Consider the following 20450-nt stretch of genomic DNA (forward strand, 5'->3'; position numbering starts at 1 on the left):
GTTTCGGGAAGTTTCGAGAAGCTCCCAGAGGCTTCGAGAAGCGTCCTCTGCCAGCCTCCAGCCTCCTCAGCGCCGCAGCCCCCGCCCCTCAAGCGTTGCAACGAGACACCACTTGGAGCCAGCCAGCCCCCTTTTCTCCCACAATCCTGTGCAACAACTGACCTCCCCCCATTACCTACAGAGTACAACAGGTACAGAGTCAAAAAGGAGAATTGTTTCACGTAACGACAGCCACGGAGAGCCTCCCTCCCCCTTGATGAACAAACCCCACACATTACACCCTCTGAAGAGCTGGTTCCAGCGCTTGACTCCTCCCCAAATAAACTCTCTATCAGAGGTGGCAAGAGGTTCCTGTTGGTACAGAGAAAACACCAGGAACAAACTCGCTAACAAAGTTTTCAAGCTGACCAGCAGGTATTTTTTATTGCGGCGCCGGCAGACCCGGGCGAGAGCTCCTCCTAACGTGTGTCCCCATTGCCACACAAGCCGTCCTTTATAGCCTCTGGGCATACATACATATTCATGAGGCTGCGTATGGATTACATCGTTTTCCAGAAAGTTCCCCCATGCGAACAGAATTGCGGGGGTGGTCTCTGAGGTCGCTCACTTCTTCCAACGATCTTCATCACTTCTGGCAGCCTTTGAAGCACGCACAGTAGATGCTCATACCAGTTAATCGCTTGTTAGCACCACAGACAAAATTATCCTCCTGCTTATCAGGCAGTTTAACTGTAGCCCGTCCTGGACACCTGCGGTTCCCGGATGCTCCTTATCCCTGGGTCCTGTTCTTCTAGGCTGTTTTTCTTAGAATACGTCACAACTATAACAACGATAACAATTTATCTTCTGAGAACTCTCACTATGTTCTCTAGCTGTACTCTATTTTTTTTTCTCTATGTATCATGCACCTCAGTAATTTTCCATTGCTACTGTTGATGCAAAGGGTTGACCAATGTACAGGGGGGTATTGATGCAAAGGGTGGACCAATGTACAGGGGGGTAGTGCAGGGGGGGTAGTACAGGGGTTGTGGTACAGGGGGGTTGAACGGGGAATTGTGCAAGGGGGTTAGAGGAATTTGTTTGCTAGAGGAATCTGTTTAAACAAATAGACTACCTGTTGTAAATGCCTGCTAAGCAAAACAGAGGCCTCCGGTCCTGTTAATGAGCAGATGCCTGAAACCTCCGGTCCTGTTAATGAGCAGATGCCTGAATCTACTGATAAAGGGAAAAGCAGAAGGTTTACGGCTGGAACACTGATCAAACTCTACTGATAAGGGGAAGGAGCAGAGAATTTATGGCTGGGAAACTGACCAAACTCTACTGATAAAGGGGAGAAGCAGAGAATTAACGGCTGGGATAATGACCAAACTCGAAGGCCACATGTAATGACTAGAAAAGGTGAAAAGTGCAAGAAGAGGAAGACTCATTTACTTCATCTTGAAGACCCCTGCCCAGAGGAGGAAGACTCATTTACTTCATCTTGAGACCCCTGCCCACGACCGGAGGGGGGCACTGAGCAGGCGCAGAGGACTTTCTGACTCATTATAATACGAAGCGGGGATAGGACATGAATATGTATAGGCGTATTGTGTAACCTCATGAATATATATAACTTTAGAGATGTCCTGGGTTCAGCAGTAGCAGTCATGTTTTTTCCTTTGTGTTAACTGGTGCAGTGCTGTGTTTTGACTTCTAGTTTTGAGAACAGCGTTGGTGAAGCCGATGTTTTCGGTTGTTGCTAAGTGATGTTTACCCTGACCAAGGACTCTGTGAGGCTCATGCTCTGCCAGGGAGGAGGGGAAGCTGTGAGGAAGCAGAGACGGGGCGCCTGACCCGGGCTAGCCGGGGAGGTATTCCATACCACAGCACGTCATGCCCGGGGTGGGGGGTAACTGGGAGTTACCCGGAAGGACAGGGGCTTCCGGGTGGAACTCGTCTTCTTGGCCGGTGGTATCGTATTCTCTTCCCTTGTTATTTTCCCTTATCATTGTTTTAGCTGATAGTAGCGGTGGTGATTTGTTGCTGGACTGTTCTTGTCTCAACCCGTAGGAGTTGCACTCTCTCGATCCTCCTCCCCGTTCCTCCGGGAGCGGGGAAGGGGAGAGCCCCGGGGCGGGGCGGGGGGGGGGGGGAGACGGACACGGACTTCGATTGTTGTCAGCTCGGCACCACTCACTGGGAGTGAGCGAACAAGTTACCTGACTGGGTTTAAACCACGACAGTTCTTTTTGGCGCCCAACGTGGGGCACGAGGGGTTGAGATAAGAACAGATCTGACTGGACTGATAGTCACTCGTCACAATGCTGATTTATTGGCTCTCAAGGTTTTTCCTCTTGATCTCACAGTTTCAGTATATCATATCTTACGTAGAGCCGGTATTCGCTGTGTTAGTGTTTATTAAGTGTGGGGCTTGGGCTAAGGTTTTTATCCCATTGTACTTTATGGTAATGACTTGTAATACAATAGAATCATTGATCATGAAACTGATCTGGCTTATGTTCCCAGTGTGGTCACCACCTTTATACTTTGGGAGGTATATGATGGAGGTGCTTAGCAATTACACATCTTTTTTCTCCTTCTCAGGTGCTCAACCTGTGAAGGAGACATCCTTTTACCCTCCTAGTCGTCCCCCCAGACCATTTACATTTGAGAGTTTTGAATTTTTTGAATGGCCTTTTAATGCTGTTGAGACTTGTTTGCTGATGGTGATGGGAATCACCATGCTAACACGCATACAGAGTGTGTTTTGCCCACTACTGATTTCAAGAGTTAAGCAGATTCAGGTTTGGGTCTTGTCTGGGGTCAAACGACGATGTAGGAGGACCGAGAGATTTTCCCAGAGGCTGGACAGCCATGAGTGGCAGGGTGTGTGGGATAGTATGGGCAAGTATCTAGGTCAGTGGGCCCCTCCAGTACTTTGGAATTTCACTACCGAACAACTGCAAAATCCAGAAGAATTAGTAAAACACTTAAATGAGGTGTGTGGTCATTCTGGCCATACCAGAGATGGACAAATCACGGCAACGTGCTGGGGCTTGGCCTATGCTTACAGGGCCTTGTTCAACACTATCCAGCACCTTCAAAAGGAAAAGAATGTCAGCAGATTTGAGGGCAAAGCAACAGTCGCTACTCAAACTTTGGCTGCAATGAACTGCGCAGCTACCCCAGTGGCAAGTACAGCAGCTGCTCAAACTTCAACTGCAACAGACAGCGCGGTTACCCCAGCTGCAAGCACGGTAGCTACACCACCCCCAGCAACAAGTACAGTCGCTACTCAAACCACAGTGATAATCACTGCAGCCAAACCAATCATTGGTGGTAGCAGTAGTGATTTGTGTTATACCTTAGTTACTAAACTGTTCTTATCTCAACCCGTGGGAGTTGCATTCTTTTGATTCTCCTCTCCGTCCCTCCGAGAGCAGGGGGAGGGCAAGAAAGGGGGGGGAGGTGAGTGAACGAATTACCTGACTGGGTTTAAACCACGACAAGAGAATAAATGTAGAGGGAAACAACACTGAGATACGCATATCTTTGAGGAATTATCCCTATGCGTCTCAGCGCTGAATAAAAAAGCATACCTACTTTACAACTTTTAACGAGTTGTGGAGTTTATCCGCGCATCACTGTTACAAAGCCATCAAACTTAACATTACTTAAATCTAATTCAAAACGTTTCTATATTCCATTTGGCGATTTTGTGCCCCCTTGATTCAGGTGTCAAGGGGACTCTTGTGACATCACGGGTGACATCACAGGTGTCACAGGGACTCTGGTGACATCACAGGTGACATCACGGGGCTCCATGGACCGCGGGGCAGGGTGGGCAATGGGGAGAGGCAGGAGGGGGAGCTGAGGCTCTGTGCTCTCGTGCTGGGGTGCTGAGACCTCCGGCTTCGTGTGACGGGAGGAGCGCGAGGGAGACTCCTCCGCAAAGCCCTTCCTCCCCAGAGCCCCGCGCAGGGCAGAGGCCGCACCATAAGGGCACCAGCAGCACTTCCCTCAGGCTGGGCAAGGAGATGAGCTCAGGACACGCTTCTGTCTCCAAAGCAGAGGAATAAACGTGAGCAGAGGGTTCAGCATCACAGGAAAGGAGCCTTGTCCTGGAGCCAAGGAGCGGGGCCTCCACTCTCTTATCCCCAAGCACATCCTGACCTCGGACTCCTGGCAAGGCCTCGGTCCTTGGCCCTGGCTGAGCCGCCTGCTGAGGCAAGATCAAGGGGTGACTGCTAACAGGGGCCAGTTTCCATGCGGTGCTTCCCAATGAAGCCGTTGGAGATGGGTCTCTTCAGTGCCTGTCCCCGCCGAGACGCGTGCTTGGGGACACGAATGTGCCGCAGGTCACAGGAAGCGAAGGAAGATGAAGGGGCTGGAGCATCTCTCCTACGAGGAAGAGCTGAGAGGGCCCCTTCCTCTCCCCCCTTCCCAGCCCACAGCCACATCCCGCTCAGAGGTCACAGAAAGCAAGTCCCGCATTCACGTTAGAACGAGGATTTATTTGGACTTATGCTGGCCCTGGGCACCGTGCTTTGAGGCAGGCGCCGGCGTCACGAGTCCTGTTGCAAAGGCGTCAGGGCAGGAACCGCCGCATGCCCGTGGAGTCCCGCACAGGTGCCATGGGCCAGAGCTGTGCCAGCTCCCGGCATTTCCCGGCAATGTGTGCGTCCAGTTTGTTGTACACCTCCTGGCTCAGCTGCAGCCTGGGCACGGGAGCAGGCACCGAAGCAGGAGGCTGGCTCGTGTCCGCAGGGCTGGCCTCCCATCTGCACTGGGGAATGGGGAGGTCCGTCTGGAGGCCGACATCTGTCTTCTGCGGGACCGAAGACGATGCTGGTCCTTTTGCCGCTTCTTCTGCCTTGTGGTCTGGCTCGGGAAGGGCTGGCTGGGCTGAGGATGAGCCAAGACGCCACGGGAACGGCTCCCGCTGCAGCAGCTGCCCATGCGGCTGAAGGAGGCTCTCACTGATGCCGGTCCCTGGCGCTGGTGCTGCGCTGGAGAAGCAGACGGCCCCACCCGCGGCCTTCGAGTTGTGCCGGCTGGGCAGCTCCTGCCCTCCCTCCATGGGCTGCCCCATGGCTCTGGCCTGAGCCAGGGCCCGGGCTCCCCGTGTGCGGTGTTTCCTGGCCACGTAAATCTTCAGTGCTGACCGGGCCCCCCCGGCACGCAAGGACTCCGGGGAGGAGGCAGATCCCAGCCGCACGGGGGTCCCTGCGTCCCGGCTCTCGCAGGCGTCCGTCAGGCTCCCAGGGCTGCCGAGGCTCGTGGAGGAGCTGCGGCTGCGGCAGGAGAGGCAGCCCCGCTTCCGCAGCGCCCGCAGGTCCCCCCCTGCTCCCTGCCGGGTCCCGTGGTCCTGTGCAGGCACTGAGCCCATCCCCAGCGGCGGTGACAGCATCACTTGCTGCAGCTCCTGGGCAGCCCAGGGGCAGTGCAGGCAGTTGAGGCACATCCCACACTTGCCACGGGCGAAAGAGGGAGGGGGGCCTGAGCCGTGGGGCTGGGGACAGCAGGGCCTCAAGGGGCTGCCCCAAGGGGCCCCGCTCTGCCCTCTCCCGCCGTGGGGACAGGCCCAGCTATCCCCTGCGGCACACGGAGGACCCACGGGGCTCTTTGGGCTCTCCAGTGCTGCCGCTGGCTGCCACCACGCGCAGCATCGCCAGCTCCATTTGTCACCCTGTGGGAACAGAGCAGAGCACAGAGACCTGCTGGGGAGGACCTCATCAGCACCCACCCCGAGGGACCCCTGGCTCTGAGCAGCCCCTACTTTTGGCCGCCGGGTGGTGGTGAACAGGATGGTCCCCACAGCCACGATCAGGATGCTGAGGCCGAGGATGCAGCTGGAGTCAGTCGTCGTGCAGGGCCCGACAGGGGCGCACTGCGGGGCGCAGCAGGGTGCTTGCATGACGGGGACGCTGCTTCCCTGCTCCCAGTTCCTGCCTGCCTGTTCCGCACGGATCAGGCACCGTCCTGCCCTGGGAAGAGCAAAGGTTTGACCAGGAGCGTCACGTACAGGGGAAAGAGCTGCAACGGAATTTGCTTTCACTTCTGGACAAACCCTGACGTGCTGGGGTGTTGGACACGGGGATTGCTGCAAGCCCCTCCCAATGGAGCTGCTCTACAGTTCTGGGGCTCTCCCTTTTCTCCTCCTCTCCCCCTTCTCTTCCTCTTTCCCCTTCCCCATCAGCCCGGCCATAAGGAGACCCGAGGAAACCTGGGCAAGGTTTCGCGCCCCTGTGCAGCCTCCCAGCCTTTACTCACAGGGAGCAGCTCCAGTCGGCGCCGTCGGCATCCTGGCTCTGTGCCACGGGTCCGATCCGCTCCCTCTGCCAAGTCCGCATCTCTCCCCGAGGTGCCCGGCTCAGGACGCTCGGCCAAATGAGCCTTCACCCCTGGAGCCTGCGTCTGCTTTTGTGCCCAGAGCCCGGTGATGTCACCGGGGTCACTGTGACGCTTCTGACATCGCCCCTTGGGAGCCGCGCTCGGCAGCGCCGGGGGCCCCAGCGCTGTCCCCGTGCATGGGGACAGCGGCTGCGGGGGGACGAAGGAGCCCGGCCCCTGCGCTGCCCTCGCGGCCAGGCCGGGAGCCGCTTTGCTGCCGGAGAGGTCAGTCCCGGCAGCGGGAGCGCTCGGAGATGCCCCCGGTGCCGCTCGCCTGCCCCAGGACGGGCCCTGGCTCGCCCCCGGCAGCGCGGGCACCTCCTGGGGCTTCCCTGCCTCGGGCCGGTGGTGCCCGCAGGGCAGGGCTGAGCTCCGCATGGCTTTGGGTTGCAGGGACCTGGCGGACGGGGAGCGCTTGGGCAGGGGCAGCTCTGCCCTGCCAACAGCAGGCGGGGGGCCCGGGCGGCGCCGATGGAGGCGTCTGAGGAGCCGAGGGGCCAGGAACCCCCCAACGACGGAGTCTGCCTGGGCTCCTGCAGGCACTGCTTCTGCTTGCCCTGCATCCAGCAGTGACCAGCCAGTGAACACTGGGACAGCATGGCCAAAGGACTGGGCGTCAAGTACTATCAGGGAAGGTTTGGGAGGTGCAAATACAATTGCAGCACTGCCTTAACACTGATGGTCCCCAAGCAAACATGACTGCATTCAACCTCAAAACCAGAGCTCTCTGGCAGTGACAAAATAACTCTTAGTCCTGCCTGTGTGTACTTTACATCACACGTACCCAGGTCCCTTACTTACACACACAGGCAGACCTGAAGCAAGGCAGAGCTGCTTCCAGGAATGCGCACACGTGAAAACAAACATGAGCTGCTGTTTATGTCTGCACAGCCCCATCTCACCTGCCCTGGGGTTGTCCGGGTTCTTATCGGGGTGGCACGTCAGGGCCTTCTGCCGGTACGCCTTCTTCACCTGCAAAGAGCCAGGGGGGAGAGTTACTTATTGCTCTGTGTTGAGAAAAGCAACCTGAGGATAAGAACCAACAGCACAACACTACAGAGAGAAAAGGACTGTTCAGAGGGTTTCTTTTGTTGTGGGTTTTGCTGCACTGAAAGCACACCTCTCTAAGTAAGCAGAAGGCCGTGGTTGAAGCAGCATTCATGTGCATGACTTGACATCCTCCAGGCCTGACCAGAACTAAAGACCTTTGTAGAGTACCAATAGCTCACCCCCCCACGTTGAAGGGTAAAGCAGGCTACTGTGACAGCAAGAGACCTCCGAAATGCTCGCTTTTCAACCTCAGTGCAGTGACTTGTCCTTTTTAATCACACTGCACCATGAGGACAAGCGCTGGAGCCCAGGACACTCCGTCGGCACCGGTATCTTGAATGGGTCTCAGCTTCTCAAAGCCAGAGGTTTCACTTGTAGGTGCATTGGGCTGCAGCAGTCAAACCTCAGGATCACCCCAGCCAAGTCTGGTTCACCGAGGCAGAGGGATAGCATGCTCTTTGCAGCTGCAGCTTTGGGACACAGCAAGCACCATTTACTGTACAACTGGCTTTGGAGAGGTGAGGGGTTTTTGACCAAAGACTGTTTAATGCCTTCTACACTTCAAAGAAAGCCTGACACCTTTGAGCTTAGTCATTGTTATCAACCTAAGTCCCCTTTGTTAGTGAACAAGAAAGGTTGGGAAGAAAAGCTGCTTGCTCTGTTCCATAGCCAAAGCACATTCCTCTGCTAAAACAAGTGAAGTTCTCAGTGCCCAGCACCACCCTGTGGACAAAGCTCTTGTAAGGGGAATGTGCACTAAAGCCTTGCATGCTAATCCCATCTCCTGAATAAGCAGGACTGCACTTAAGAGCCAGGTAACTCTCCTTTGCATCAGTCACAACTATTCCAATAACAGAAATATTCCACAGGCCAGCACAGATAAGGCTTCTCTGAACAGAGAAGGCTGCGTGGAAACCTCATAGCAGCCTTCCAGTATCTGAAGGGGGCCTACGGGGATGCTGGGGAGGGACTCTTCATTAGGGACTGCAGTGACAGGACAAGGGGTAACGGGTTCAAACTGAAACAGGGGAAGTTTAGATTGGATCTAAGGAGGAAATTCTTTCCTGTGAGGGTGCTGAGGCACTGGAATGGGTTGCCCAGGGACGTTGTGAATGCTCCATCCCTGGCAGTGTTCAAGGCCAGGTTGGACAAGGCCTTGGGTGAGATGGTTTAGTGTGAGGTGTCCCTGGCCATGGCAGGGGGCTGGAACTGGATGATCTTAAGGTCCTTTCCAACCCTGACTGCTCTATGAAATCTTGTGTTTCCCTTTAATTCAATCGGTAAATCACGTGGACAGGGGTAACTCCAAACCTCCAAAGCCAACACCATGGATTACGGGAACCGGCAGTACCCAGCGCAGCCTCCAACAACCGGCAGCGGGCTCAACGCGGCAGCTTCCCTCCCGGGCGCACACGAGCAGTCAAACCCAGCCCGAGCCCAGCTCCGCAGCTCTCCCCAGCCGATCCCTTCCTCCTCCGAAGCCAGGCCTCGCTCCACGGGCCTGAGCTGGGATAAACGGGAGGGTAAACTGCGCGCAGCAAAGCCACCGCCGCTAAACCCGGCTTCCCCGCTGAGGGGCACCGAAAGGAGGCCCCGGCCCGGGACTCCCCGTGGCGGCTCCCGGCCGCTGCCCTCACCTCCTTCTCCGACGCCTTCTCGCCGACCCCGAGCAGCCCATACAGGTCCAGCTGCAGCAGGTCCTTACCCACCGCCATCCCGGCGCTCTCCGCCTGCTGCCGGGCCCGCCCCGCCCGCGGGGAACCGCAACCTCCACTACCACAACGGCCGCTGCAGCGGCGGCACCGCGACTACAGAGACCAGAATGCACCGCGACTACATAGACCAGGGTGCACCGCGCCCCCGCTGCCGCCGCCGCGGTGCTTGCTGGGGATGGAGTTCCGTGGCGGCGGCTGCCAGCGAGGAGGGGCGGGCGAGGGACTACAACTCCCGTGGTGCTTTGCGGAGGGCAGGCGGAGCGCGGGGCCGTCGGGGGCCGCGGCGGTGCGGGGGGAACGGGAGCTGCGAAGCGGAGCCCAGCGATGCGCTGGCCCCGGGAGGAGCGGGTGTCCCCCGGCAGCGCGTCCTGGGGGCAGGTCGCTGGTGCTGTGAGCCCCACTGCGGTCCCTTCCGAGCCATCCCGACCGGGGAAAGCGCTCATCCTTGCTGACGGATGGCTTTCAGACAGCTGGTGATGGGTGGGAGCAGTGGGAAAGGTTTGACAGAGTGTATTCCGTGATACTGATGCGCACTGTGACTCTTGGTTGGCAAGAGGCAGGAGAACAGGAGGGTGCTGCTGTCCCGGGACCTTCACGTTGACCATTCGCACCTGCCCAGCGCTCTCAGCATGGACAGCAGTGACACCACGAGGAAGTGCATGGGCACACGAGTGAACGCTGGCAGAGCTGCCACTGTAAGCGGCGAGGAGAAGCAAGACAGGCCAACCCAGTGTGGGTGATAAGCAAACTTCTCCTTTATTTGTGGCGCACTTCGCTTGTATCCGCGTGTGTTTAGCCACGCCTCGAGTCACAACAGTCTTGGTCAGTTCTACACAGCTTCCTCCACGTTCTCCTCCCACATCCGGTATCCGGTTACCTGTGAGGCCTGCCCCTTGCCTTGCTCGCACAAGGCCTCTAAGGCTCCGTGGCCTTGCTCTTGGAGCCATTCTGCAACACTCCTGCCATAGAATCATAGAGTGGTTTCGGTTGGAAAGGACCTTAAGATCATCCAGTTCCACCCCCCTGCCATGGGCAGGGACACCTCACACTAAACCATGGCACCCAAGGCTCTGGCCTTGAACACTGCCAGGGATGGAGCATTCACAACCTCCCTGGCCATGCTAGGCCCCTGCTCCTGTGGAACCTGTGCTGGGATCGGCTCCCTGGTGCATGCCGCTGCCCGGAGCTCCAGCCTGGCTGCCGCTGCTGGTTTCTCCCCCTCAAAGAGCCTGGGACGCCCCATTCCGTCCTCACTGTAATCAACATCCCAAGCCCTGCTCCGGTGCTGTATCCCCGGCCATCCTCAGGCCATCGCTGCCCATCATGGTACCACCTCCAGGACCCGCTCCGGCCCCTCGCTGCGGCCCCACTGTGACCACGGGCAGGGACTCTTCTTCTTCTGCCCTGCTCTGCTGAGCGCTCCTCCAGCGCCATCTCCCCCTGCAAACCAAAGGCCCACGGAGCTCAGCCCCTGCCCTGGAGACCCAATGGGCCCGAGGCAGCAGAGCGGGGCCGGGCAGCCCCAGGAGGTGCCTGCGCTGCCACAGCGGAGCCGGAGCCCGTCCCGGCGCACACAGCGGGCACCGGGGGCATCCCTGGGTGCTGCGGGTGCAGGGCTGGGACCGAGCCCTGCGGTACGGGCCTGGGGGAGCAGGGGGGCAGGAAAGCGGCTCCCGGCCTGGCCATGAGGGCAGCGCAGGGGCGGGGGGCAGGTGGGGAGCGGTGCCCCTGCCCCTGTCCCCAGGGATAGCGCTGGGGCCCTTCGGGGCTGCCTTGTGCCTCAGGGAGTGAGGTCATGGGTGGTACAGGGACTGGTGACATCACGGGTGGCACAGAGACTCAGGTGACATCACACGTGTCACGGGGTCTCTGGCGACATCACGGGTGACATCACAGGGACTCTGGTGACATCACGGGTGACATCACAGGTGTCACAGGGACTCTGGTGACATCACAGGTGACATCACGGGGCTCCATGGACCGCGGGGCAGGGTGGGCAATGGGGAGAGGCAGGAGGGGGAGCTGAGGCTCTGTGCTCTCGTGCTGGGGTGCTGAGACCTCCGGCTTCGTGTGACGGGAGGAGCGCGAGGGAGACTCCTCCGCAAAGCCCTTCCTCCCCAGAGCCCCGCGCAGGGCAGAGGCCGCACCATAAGGGCACCAGCAGCACTTCCCTCAGGCTGGGCAAGGAGATGAGCTCAGGACACGCTTCTGTCTCCAAAGCGGAGGAATAAACGTGAGCAGAGGGTTCAGCATCACAGGAAAGGAGCCTTGTCCTGGAGCCAAGGAGCGGGGCCTCCACTCTCTTATCCCCAAGCACATCCTGACCTCGGACTCCTGGCAAGGCCTCGGTCCTTGGCCCTGGCTGAGCCGCCTGCTGAGGCAAGATCAAGGGGTGACTGCTAACAGGGGCCAGTTTCCATGCGGTGCTTCCCAATGAAGCCGTTGGAGATGGGTCTCTTCAGTGCCTGTCCCCGCCGAGACGCGTGCTTGGGGACACGAATGTGCCGCAGGTCACAGGAAGCGAAGGAAGATGAAGGGGCTGGAGCATCTCTCCTACGAGGAAGAGCTGAGAGGGCCCCTTCCTCTCCCCCCTTCCCAGCCCACAGCCACATCCCGCTCAGAGGTCACAGAAAGCAAGTCCCGCATTCACGTTAGAACGAGGATTTATTTGGACTTATGCTGGCCCTGGGCACCGTGCTTTGAGGCAGGCGCCGGCGTCACGAGTCCTGTTGCAAAGGCGTCAGGGCAGGAACCGCCGCATGCCCGTGGAGTCCCGCACAGGTGCCATGGGCCAGAGCTGTGCCAGCTCCCGGCATTTCCCGGCAATGTGTGCGTCCAGTTTGTTGTACACCTCCTGGCTCAGCTGCAGCCTGGGCACGGGAGCAGGCACCGAAGCAGGAGGCTGGCTCGTGTCCGCAGGGCTGGCCTCCCATCTGCACTGGGGAATGGGGAGGTCCGTCTGGAGGCCGACATCTGTCTTCTGCGGGACCGAAGACGATGCTGGTCCTTTTGCCGCTTCTTCTGCCTTGTGGTCTGGCTCGGGAAGGGCTGGCTGGGCTGAGGATGAGCCAAGACGCCACGGGAACGGCTCCCGCTGCAGCAGCTGCCCATGCGGCTGAAGGAGGCTCTCACTGATGCCGGTCCCTGGCGCTGGTGCTGCGCTGGAGAAGCAGACGGCCCCACCCGCGGCCTTCGAGTTGTGCCGGCTGGGCAGCTCCTGCCCTCCCTCCATGGGCTGCCCCATGGCTCTGGCCTGAGCCAGGGCCCGGGCTCCCCGTGTGCGGTGTTTCCTGGCCACGTAAATCTTCAGTGCTGACCGGGCCCCCCCGGCACGCAAGGACTCCGGGGAGGAGGCAGATCCCAGCCGCACGGGGGTCCCTGCGTCCCGGCTCTCGCAGGCGTCCGTCAGGCTCCCAGGGCTGCCGAGGCTCGTGGAGGAGCTGCGGCTGCGGCAGGAGAGGCAGCCCCGCTTCCGCAGCGCCCGCAGGTCCCCCCCTGCTCCCTGCCGGGTCCCGTGGTCCTGTGCAGGCACTGAGCCCATCCCCAGCGGCGGTGACAGCATCACTTGCTGCAGCTCCTGGGCAGCCCAGGGGCAGTGCAGGCAGTTGAGGCACATCCCACACTTGCCACGGGCGAAAGAGGGAGGGGGGCCTGAGCCGTGGGGCTGGGGACAGCAGGGCCTCAAGGGGCTGCCCCAAGGGGCCCCGCTCTGCCCTCTCCCGCCGTGGGGACAGGCCCAGCTATCCCCTGCGGCACACGGAGGACCCACGGGGCTCTTTGGGCTCTCCAGTGCTGCCGCTGGCTGCCACCACGCGCAGCATCGCCAGCTCCATTTGTCACCCTGTGGGAACAGAGCAGAGCACAGAGACCTGCTGGGGAGGACCTCATCAGCACCCACCCCGAGGGACCCCTGGCTCTGAGCAGCCCCTACCTTTGGCCGCCGGGTGGTGGTGAACAGGATGGTCCCCACAGCCACGATCAGGATGCTGAGGCCGAGGATGCAGCTGGAGTCAGTCGTCGTGCAGGGCCCGACAGGGGCGCACTGCGGGGCGCAGCAGGGTGCTTGCATGACGGGGACGCTGCTTCCCTGCTCCCAGTTCCTGCCTGCCTGTTCCGCACGGATCAGGCACCGTCCTGCCCTGGGAAGAGCAAAGGTTTGACCAGGAGCGTCACGTACAGGGGAAAGAGCTGCAACGGAATTTGCTTTCACTTCTGGACAAACCCTGACGTGCTGGGGTGTTGGACACGGGGATTGCTGCAAGCCCCTCCCAATGGAGCTGCTCTACAGTTCTGGGGCTCTCCCTTTTCTCCTCCTCTCCCCCTTCTCTTCCTCTTTCCCCTTCCCCATCAGCCCGGCCATAAGGAGACCCGAGGAAACCTGGGCAAGGTTTCGCGCCCCTGTGCAGCCTCCCAGCCTTTACTCACAGGGAGCAGCTCCAGTCGGCGCCGTCGGCATCCTGGCTCTGTGCCACGGGTCCGATCCGCTCCCTCTGCCAAGTCCGCATCTCTCCCCGAGGTGCCCGGCTCAGGACGCTCGGCCAAATGAGCCTTCACCCCTGGAGCCTGCGTCTGCTTTTGTGCCCAGAGCCCGGTGATGTCACCGGGGTCACTGTGACGCTTCTGACATCGCCCCTTGGGAGCCGCGCTCGGCAGCGCCGGGGGCCCCAGCGCTGTCCCCGTGCATGGGGACAGCGGCTGCGGGGGGACGAAGGAGCCCGGCCCCTGCGCTGCCCTCGCGGCCAGGCCGGGAGCCGCTTTGCTGCCGGAGAGGTCAGTCCCGGCAGCGAGAGCGCTCGGAGATGCCCCCGGTGCCGCTCGCCTGCCCCGGGACGGGCCCTGGCTCGCCCCCGGCAGCGCGGGCACCTCCTGGGGCTTCCCTGCCTCGGGCCGGTGGTGCCCGCAGGGCAGGGCTGAGCTCCGCATGGCTTTGGGTTGCAGGGACCTGGCGGACGGGGAGCGCTTGGGCAGGGGCAGCTCTGCCCTGCCAACAGCAGGCGGGGGGCCCGGGCGGCGCCGATGGAGGCGTCTGAGGAGCCGAGGGGCCAGGAACCCCCCAACGACGGAGTCTGCCTGGGCTCCTGCAGGCACTGCTTCTGCTTGCCCTGCATCCAGCAGTGACCAGCCAGTGAACACTGGGACAGCATGGCCAAAGGACTGGGCGTCAAGTACTATCAGGGAAGGTTTGGGAGGTGCAAATACAATTGCAGCACTGCCTTAACACTGATGGTCCCCAAGCAAACATGACTGCATTCAACCTCAAAACCAGAGCTCTCTGGCAGTGACAAAATAACTCTTAGTCCTGCCTGTGTGTACTTTACATCACACGTACCCAGGTCCCTTACTTACACACACAGGCAGACCTGAAGCAAGGCAGAGCTGCTTCCAGGAATGCGCACACGTGAAAACAAACATGAGCTGCTGTTTATGTCTGCACAGCCCCATCTCACCTGCCCTGGGGTTGTCCGGGTTCTTATCGGGGTGGCACGTCAGGGCCTTCTGCCGGTACGCCTTCTTCACCTGCAAAGAGCCAGGGGGGAGAGTTACTTATTGCTCTGTGTTGAGAAAAGCAACCTGAGGATAAGAACCAACAGCACAACACTACAGAGAGAAAAGGACTGTTCAGAGGGTTTCTTTTGTTGTGGTTTTGCTGCACTGAAAGCACACCTCTCTAAGTAAGCAGAAGGCCGTGGTTGAAGCAGCATTCATGTGCATGACTTGACATCCTCCAGGCCTGACCAGAAATAAAGACCTTTGTAGAGTACCAATAGCTCACCCCCCCACCCCCCCACGTTGAAGGGTAAAGCAGGGCTACTGTGACAGCAAGAGACCTCCGAAATGCTCGCTTTTCAACCTCAGTGCAGTGACTTGTCCTTTTTAATCACACTGCACCATGAGGACAAGCGCTGGAGCCCAGGACACTCCGTCGGCACCGGTATCTTGAATGGGTCTCAGCTTCTCAAAGCCAGAGGTTTCACTTGTAGGTGCATTGGGCTGCAGCAGTCAAACCTCAGGATCACCCCAGCCAAGTCTGGTTCACCGAGGCAGAGGGATAGCATGCTCTTTGCAGCTGCAGCTTTGGGACACAGCAAGCACCATTTACTGTACAACTGGCTTTGGAGAGGTGAGGGGTTTTTGACCAAAGACTGTTTAATGCCTTCTACACTTCAAAGAAAGCCTGACACCTTTGAGCTTAGTCATTGTTATCAACCTAAGTCCCCTTTGTTAGTGAACAAGAAAGGTTGGGAAGAAAAGCTGCTTGCTCTGTTCCATAGCCAAAGCACATTCCTCTGCTAAAACAAGTGAAGTTCTCAGTGCCCAGCACCACCCTGTGGACAAAGCTCTTGTAAGGGGAATGTGCACTAAAGCCTTGCAGGCTAATCCCATCTCCTGAATAAGCAGGACTGCACTTAAGAGCCAGGTAACTCTCCTTTGCATCAGTCACAACTATTCCAATAACAGAAATATTCCACAGGCCAGCACAGATAAGGCTTCTCTGAACAGAGAAGGCTGCGTGGAAACCTCATAGCAGCCTTCCAGTATCTGAAGGGGGCCTACGGGGATGCTGGGGAGGGACTCTTCATTAGGGACTGCAGTGACAGGACAAGGGGTAACGGGTTCAAACTGAAACAGGGGAAGTTTAGATTGGATCTAAGGAGGAAATTCTTTCCTGTGAGGGTGCTGAGGCACTGGAATGGGTTGCCCAGGGACGTTGTGAATGCTCCATCCCTGGCAGTGTTCAAGGCCAGGTTGGACAAGGCCTTGGGTGAGATGGTTTAGTGTGAGGTGTCCCTGGCCATGGCAGGGGGCTGGAACTGGATGATCTTAAGGTCCTTTCCAACCCTGACTGCTCTATGAAATCTTGTGTTTCCCTTTAATTCAATCGGTAAATCACGTGGACAGGGGTAACTCCAAACCTCCAAAGCCAACACCATGGATTACGGGAACCGGCAGTACCCAGCGCAGCCTCCAACAACCGGCAGCGGGCTCAACGCGGCAGCTTCCCTCCCGGGCGCACACGAGCAGTCAAACCCAGCCCGAGCCCAGCTCCGCAGCTCTCCCCAGCCGATCCCTTCCTCCTCCGAAGCCAGGCCTCGCTCCACGGGCCTGAGCTGGGATAAACGGGAGGGTAAACTGCGCGCAGCAAAGCCACCGCCGCTAAACCCGGCTTCCCCGCTGAGGGGCACCGAAAGGAGGCCCCGGCCCGGGACTCCCCGTGGCGGCTCCCGGCCGCTGCCCTCACCTCCTTCTCCGACGCCTTCTCGCCGACCCCGAGCAGCCCATACAGGTCCAGCTGCAGCAGGTCCTTACCCACCGCCATCCCGGCGCTCTCCGCCTGCTGCCGGGCCCGCCCCGCCCGCGGGGAACCGCAACCTCCACTACCACAACGGCCGCTGCAGCGGCGGCACCGCGACTACAGAGACCAGAATGCACCGCGACTACATAGACCAGGGTGCACCGCGCCCCCGCTGCCGCCGCCGCGGTGCTTGCTGGGGATGGAGTTCCGTGGCGGCGGCTGCCAGCGAGGAGGGGCGGGCGAGGGACTACAACTCCCGTGGTGCTTTGCGGAGGGCAGGCGGAGCGCGGGGCCGTCGGGGGCCGCGGCGGTGCGGGGGGAACGGGAGCTGCGAAGCGGAGCCCAGCGATGCGCTGGCCCCGGGAGGAGCGGGTGTCCCCCGGCAGCGCGTCCTGGGGGCAGGTCGCTGGTGCTGTGAGCCCCACTGCGGTCCCTTCCGAGCCATCCCGACCGGGGAAAGCGCTCATCCTTGCTGACGGATGGCTTTCAGACAGCTGGTGATGGGTGGGAGCAGTGGGAAAGGTTTGACAGAGTGTATTCCGTGATACTGATGCGCACTGTGACTCTTGGTTGGCAAGAGGCAGGAGAACAGGAGGGTGCTGCTGTCCCGGGACCTTCACGTTGACCATTCGCACCTGCCCAGCGCTCTCAGCATGGACAGCAGTGACACCACGAGGAAGTGCATGGGCACACGAGTGAACGCTGGCAGAGCTGCCACTGTAAGCGGCGAGGAGAAGCAAGACAGGCCAACCCAGTGTGGGTGATAAGCAAACTTCTCCTTTATTTGTGGCGCACTTCGCTTGTATCCGCGTGGTGTTTAGCCACGCCTCGAGTCACAACAGTCTTGGTCAGTTCTACACAGCTTCCTCCACGTTCTCCTCCCACATCCGGTATCCGGTTACCTGTGAGGCCTGCCCCTTGCCTTGCTCGCACAAGGCCTCTAAGGCTCCGTGGCCTTGCTCTTGGAGCCATTCTGCAACACTCCTGCCATAGAATCATAGAGTGGTTTCGGTTGGAAAGGACCTTAAGATCATCCAGTTCCACCCCCCTGCCATGGGCAGGGACACCTCACACTAAACCATGGCACCCAAGGCTCTGGCCTTGAACACTGCCAGGGATGGAGCATTCACAACCTCCCTGGCCATGCTAGGCCCCTGCTCCTGTGGAACCTGTGCTGGGATCGGCTCCCTGGTGCATGCCGCTGCCCGGAGCTCCAGCCTGGCTGCCGCTGCTGGTTTCTCCCCCTCAAAGAGCCTGGGACGCCCCATTCCGTCCTCACTGTAATCAACATCCCAAGCCCTGCTCCGGTGCTGTATCCCCGGCCATCCTCAGGCCATCGCTGCCCATCATGGTACCACCTCCAGGACCCGCTCCGGCCCCTCGCTGCGGCCCCACTGTGACCACGGGCAGGGACTCTTCTTCTTCTGCCCTGCTCTGCTGAGCGCTCCTCCAGCGCCATCTCCCCCTGCAAACCAAAGGCCCACGGAGCTCAGCCCCTGCCCTGGAGACCCAATGGGCCCGAGGCAGCAGAGCGGGGCCGGGCAGCCCCAGGAGGTGCCTGCGCTGCCACAGCGGAGCCGGAGCCCGTCCCGGCGCACACAGCGGGCACCGGGGGCATCCCTGGGTGCTGCGGGTGCAGGGCTGGGACCGAGCCCTGCGGTACGGGCCTGGGGGAGCAGGGGGGCAGGAAAGCGGCTCCCGGCCTGGCCATGAGGGCAGCGCAGGGGCGGGGGGCAGGTGGGGAGCGGTGCCCCTGCCCCTGTCCCCAAGGATAGCGCTGGGGCCCTTCGGGGCTGCCTTGTGCCTCAGGGAGTGAGGTCATGGGTGGTACAGGGACTGGTGACATCACGGGTGGCACAGAGACTCAGGTGACATCACAGGTGTCACGGGGTCTCTGGTGACATCACGGGTGACATCACAGGTATCACAGGGACTCTGGTGACATCACGGGTGACATCACAGGTGTCACAGGGACTCTGGTGACATCACAGGTGACATCACGGGGCTCCATGGACCGCGGGGCAGGGTGGGCAATGGGGAGAGGCAGGAGGGGGAGCTGAGGCTCTGTGCTCTCGTGCTGGGGTGCTGAGACCTCCGGCTTCGTGTGACGGGAGGAGCGCGAGGGAGACTCCTCCGCAAAGCCCTTCCTCCCCAGAGCCCCGCGCAGGGCAGAGGCCGCACCATAAGGGCACCAGCAGCACTTCCCTCAGGCTGGGCAAGGAGATGAGCTCAGGACACGCTTCTGTCTCCAAAGCGGAGGAATAAACGTGAGCAGAGGGTTCAGCATCACAGGAAAGGAGCCTTGTCCTGGAGCCAAGGAGCGGGGCCTCCACTCTCTTATCCCCAAGCACATCCTGACCTCGGACTCCTGGCAAGGCCTCGGTCCTTGGCCCTGGCTGAGCCGCCTGCTGAGGCAAGATCAAGGGGTGACTGCTAACAGGGGCCAGTTTCCATGCGGTGCTTCCCAATGAAGCCGTTGGAGATGGGTCTCTTCAGTGCCTGTCCCCGCCGAGACGCGTGCTTGGGGACACGAATGTGCCGCAGGTCACAGGAAGCGAAGGAAGATGAAGGGGCTGGAGCATCTCTCCTACGAGGAAGAGCTGAGAGGGCCCCTTCCTCTCCCCCCTTCCCAGCCCACAGCCACATCCCGCTCAGAGGTCACAGAAAGCAAGTCCCGCATTCACGTTAGAACGAGGATTTATTTGGACTTATGCTGGCCCTGGGCACCGTGCTTTGAGGCAGGCGCCGGCGTCACGAGTCCTGTTGCAAAGGCGTCAGGGCAGGAACCGCCGCATGCCCGTGGAGTCCCGCACAGGTGCCACGGGCCAGAGCTGTGCCAGCTCCCGGCATTTCCCGGCAATGTGTGCGTCCAGTTTGTTGTACACCTCCTGGCTCAGCTGCAGCCTGGGCACGGGAGCAGGCACCGAAGCAGGAGGCTGGCTCGTGTCCGCAGGGCTGGCCTCCCATCTGCACTGGGGAATGGGGAGGTCCGTCTGGAGGCCGACATCTGTCTTCTGCGGGACCGAAGACGATGCTGGTCCTTTTGCCGCTTCTTCTGCCTTGTGGTCTGGCTCGGGAAGGGCTGGCTGGGCTGAGGATGAGCCAAGACGCCACGGGAACGGCTCCCGCTGCAGCAGCTGCCCATGCGGCTGAAGGAGGCTCTCACTGATGCCGGTCCCTGGCGCTGGTGCTGCGCTGGAGAAGCAGACGGCCCCACCCGCGGCCTTCGAGTTGTGCCGGCTGGGCAGCTCCTGCCCTCCCTCCATGGGCTGCCCCATGGCTCTGGCCTGAGCCAGGGCCCGGGCTCCCCGTGTGCGGTGTTTCCTGGCCACGTGAATCTTCAGTGCTGACCGGGCCCCCCCGGCACGCAAGGACTCCGGGGAGGAGGCAGATCCCAGCCGCACGGGGGTCCCTGCGTCCCGGCTCTCGCAGGCGTCCGTCAGGCTCCCAGGGCTGCCGAGGCTCGTGGAGGAGCTGCGGCTGCGGCAGGAGAGGCAGCCCCGCTTCCGCAGCGCCCGCAGGTCCCCCCCTGCTCCCTGCCGGGTCCCGTGGTCCTGTGCAGGCACTGAGCCCATCCCCAGCGGCGGTGACAGCATCACTTGCTGCAGCTCCTGGGCAGCCCAGGGGCAGTGCAGGCAGTTGAGGCACATCCCACACTTGCCACGGGCGAAAGAGGGAGGGGGGCCTGAGCCGTGGGGCTGGGGACAGCAGGGCCTCAAGGGGCTGCCCCAAGGGGCCCCGCTCTGCCCTCTCCCGCCGTGGGGACAGGCCCAGCTATCCCCTGCGGCACACGGAGGACCCACGGGGCTCTTTGGGCTCTCCAGTGCTGCCGCTGGCTGCCACCACGCGCAGCATCGCCAGCTCCATTTGTCACCCTGTGGGAACAGAGCAGAGCACAGAGACCTGCTGGGGAGGACCTCATCAGCACCCACCCCGAGGGACCCCTGGCTCTGAGCAGCCCCTACCTTTGGCCGCCGGGTGGTGGTGAACAGGATGGTCCCCACAGCCACGATCAGGAT

The 20450-nt window shown here is 60.4% G+C and overlaps 2 protein-coding genes across 2 annotated transcripts; both read right to left on the reverse strand.

The window, feature by feature from the left end:
- Positions 1 to 7014: 7014 nt before the first annotated feature.
- On the reverse strand, positions 7015 to 9172 carry LOC133268050 (dnaJ homolog subfamily C member 17-like). The gene is made up of 2 exons (XM_061450889.1): positions 9060 to 9172; positions 7015 to 7344 (listed from the first exon to the last, which is right to left on the reverse strand). Exons 1-2 carry the CDS (start codon positions 9135 to 9137, stop codon positions 7147 to 7149), a joined length of 276 nt encoding a protein of 91 aa, XP_061306873.1. The 5' UTR covers positions 9138 to 9172; the 3' UTR covers positions 7015 to 7146.
- A 5152-nt stretch (positions 9173 to 14324) lies between these two features.
- On the reverse strand, positions 14325 to 16490 carry LOC133268051 (dnaJ homolog subfamily C member 17-like). The gene is made up of 2 exons (XM_061450890.1): positions 16378 to 16490; positions 14325 to 14654 (listed from the first exon to the last, which is right to left on the reverse strand). Exons 1-2 carry the CDS (start codon positions 16453 to 16455, stop codon positions 14457 to 14459), a joined length of 276 nt encoding a protein of 91 aa, XP_061306874.1. The 5' UTR covers positions 16456 to 16490; the 3' UTR covers positions 14325 to 14456.
- Between the last annotated feature and the right edge of the window lie 3960 nt (positions 16491 to 20450).

This window comes from Pezoporus flaviventris, unplaced genomic scaffold, assembly GCF_033815535.1.
Source record: "Pezoporus flaviventris isolate CSIRO_AGI_PZ_B2104156 unplaced genomic scaffold, CSIRO_AGI_Pfla_v1 ptg000012l, whole genome shotgun sequence".
Classification (NCBI taxonomy): domain Eukaryota; kingdom Metazoa; phylum Chordata; class Aves; order Psittaciformes; family Psittacidae; genus Pezoporus; species Pezoporus flaviventris.

Excerpts from the sequence above, each read along its gene's own strand:
- LOC133268050 (XM_061450889.1), bottom strand. The coding sequence starts at position 9,137 with ATGGCGGTGGGTAAGGACCTGCTGCAGCTGGACCTGTATGGGCTGCTC. Across the intron at positions 7,345-9,059 it reads AGAAGGCGTCGGAGAAGGAG|GTGAAGAAGGCGTACCGGCA; the intron begins GTGAGGGCAGCG and ends GGCTCTTTGCAG.
- LOC133268051 (XM_061450890.1), bottom strand. The coding sequence starts at position 16,455 with ATGGCGGTGGGTAAGGACCTGCTGCAGCTGGACCTGTATGGGCTGCTC. Across the intron at positions 14,655-16,377 it reads AGAAGGCGTCGGAGAAGGAG|GTGAAGAAGGCGTACCGGCA; the intron begins GTGAGGGCAGCG and ends GGCTCTTTGCAG.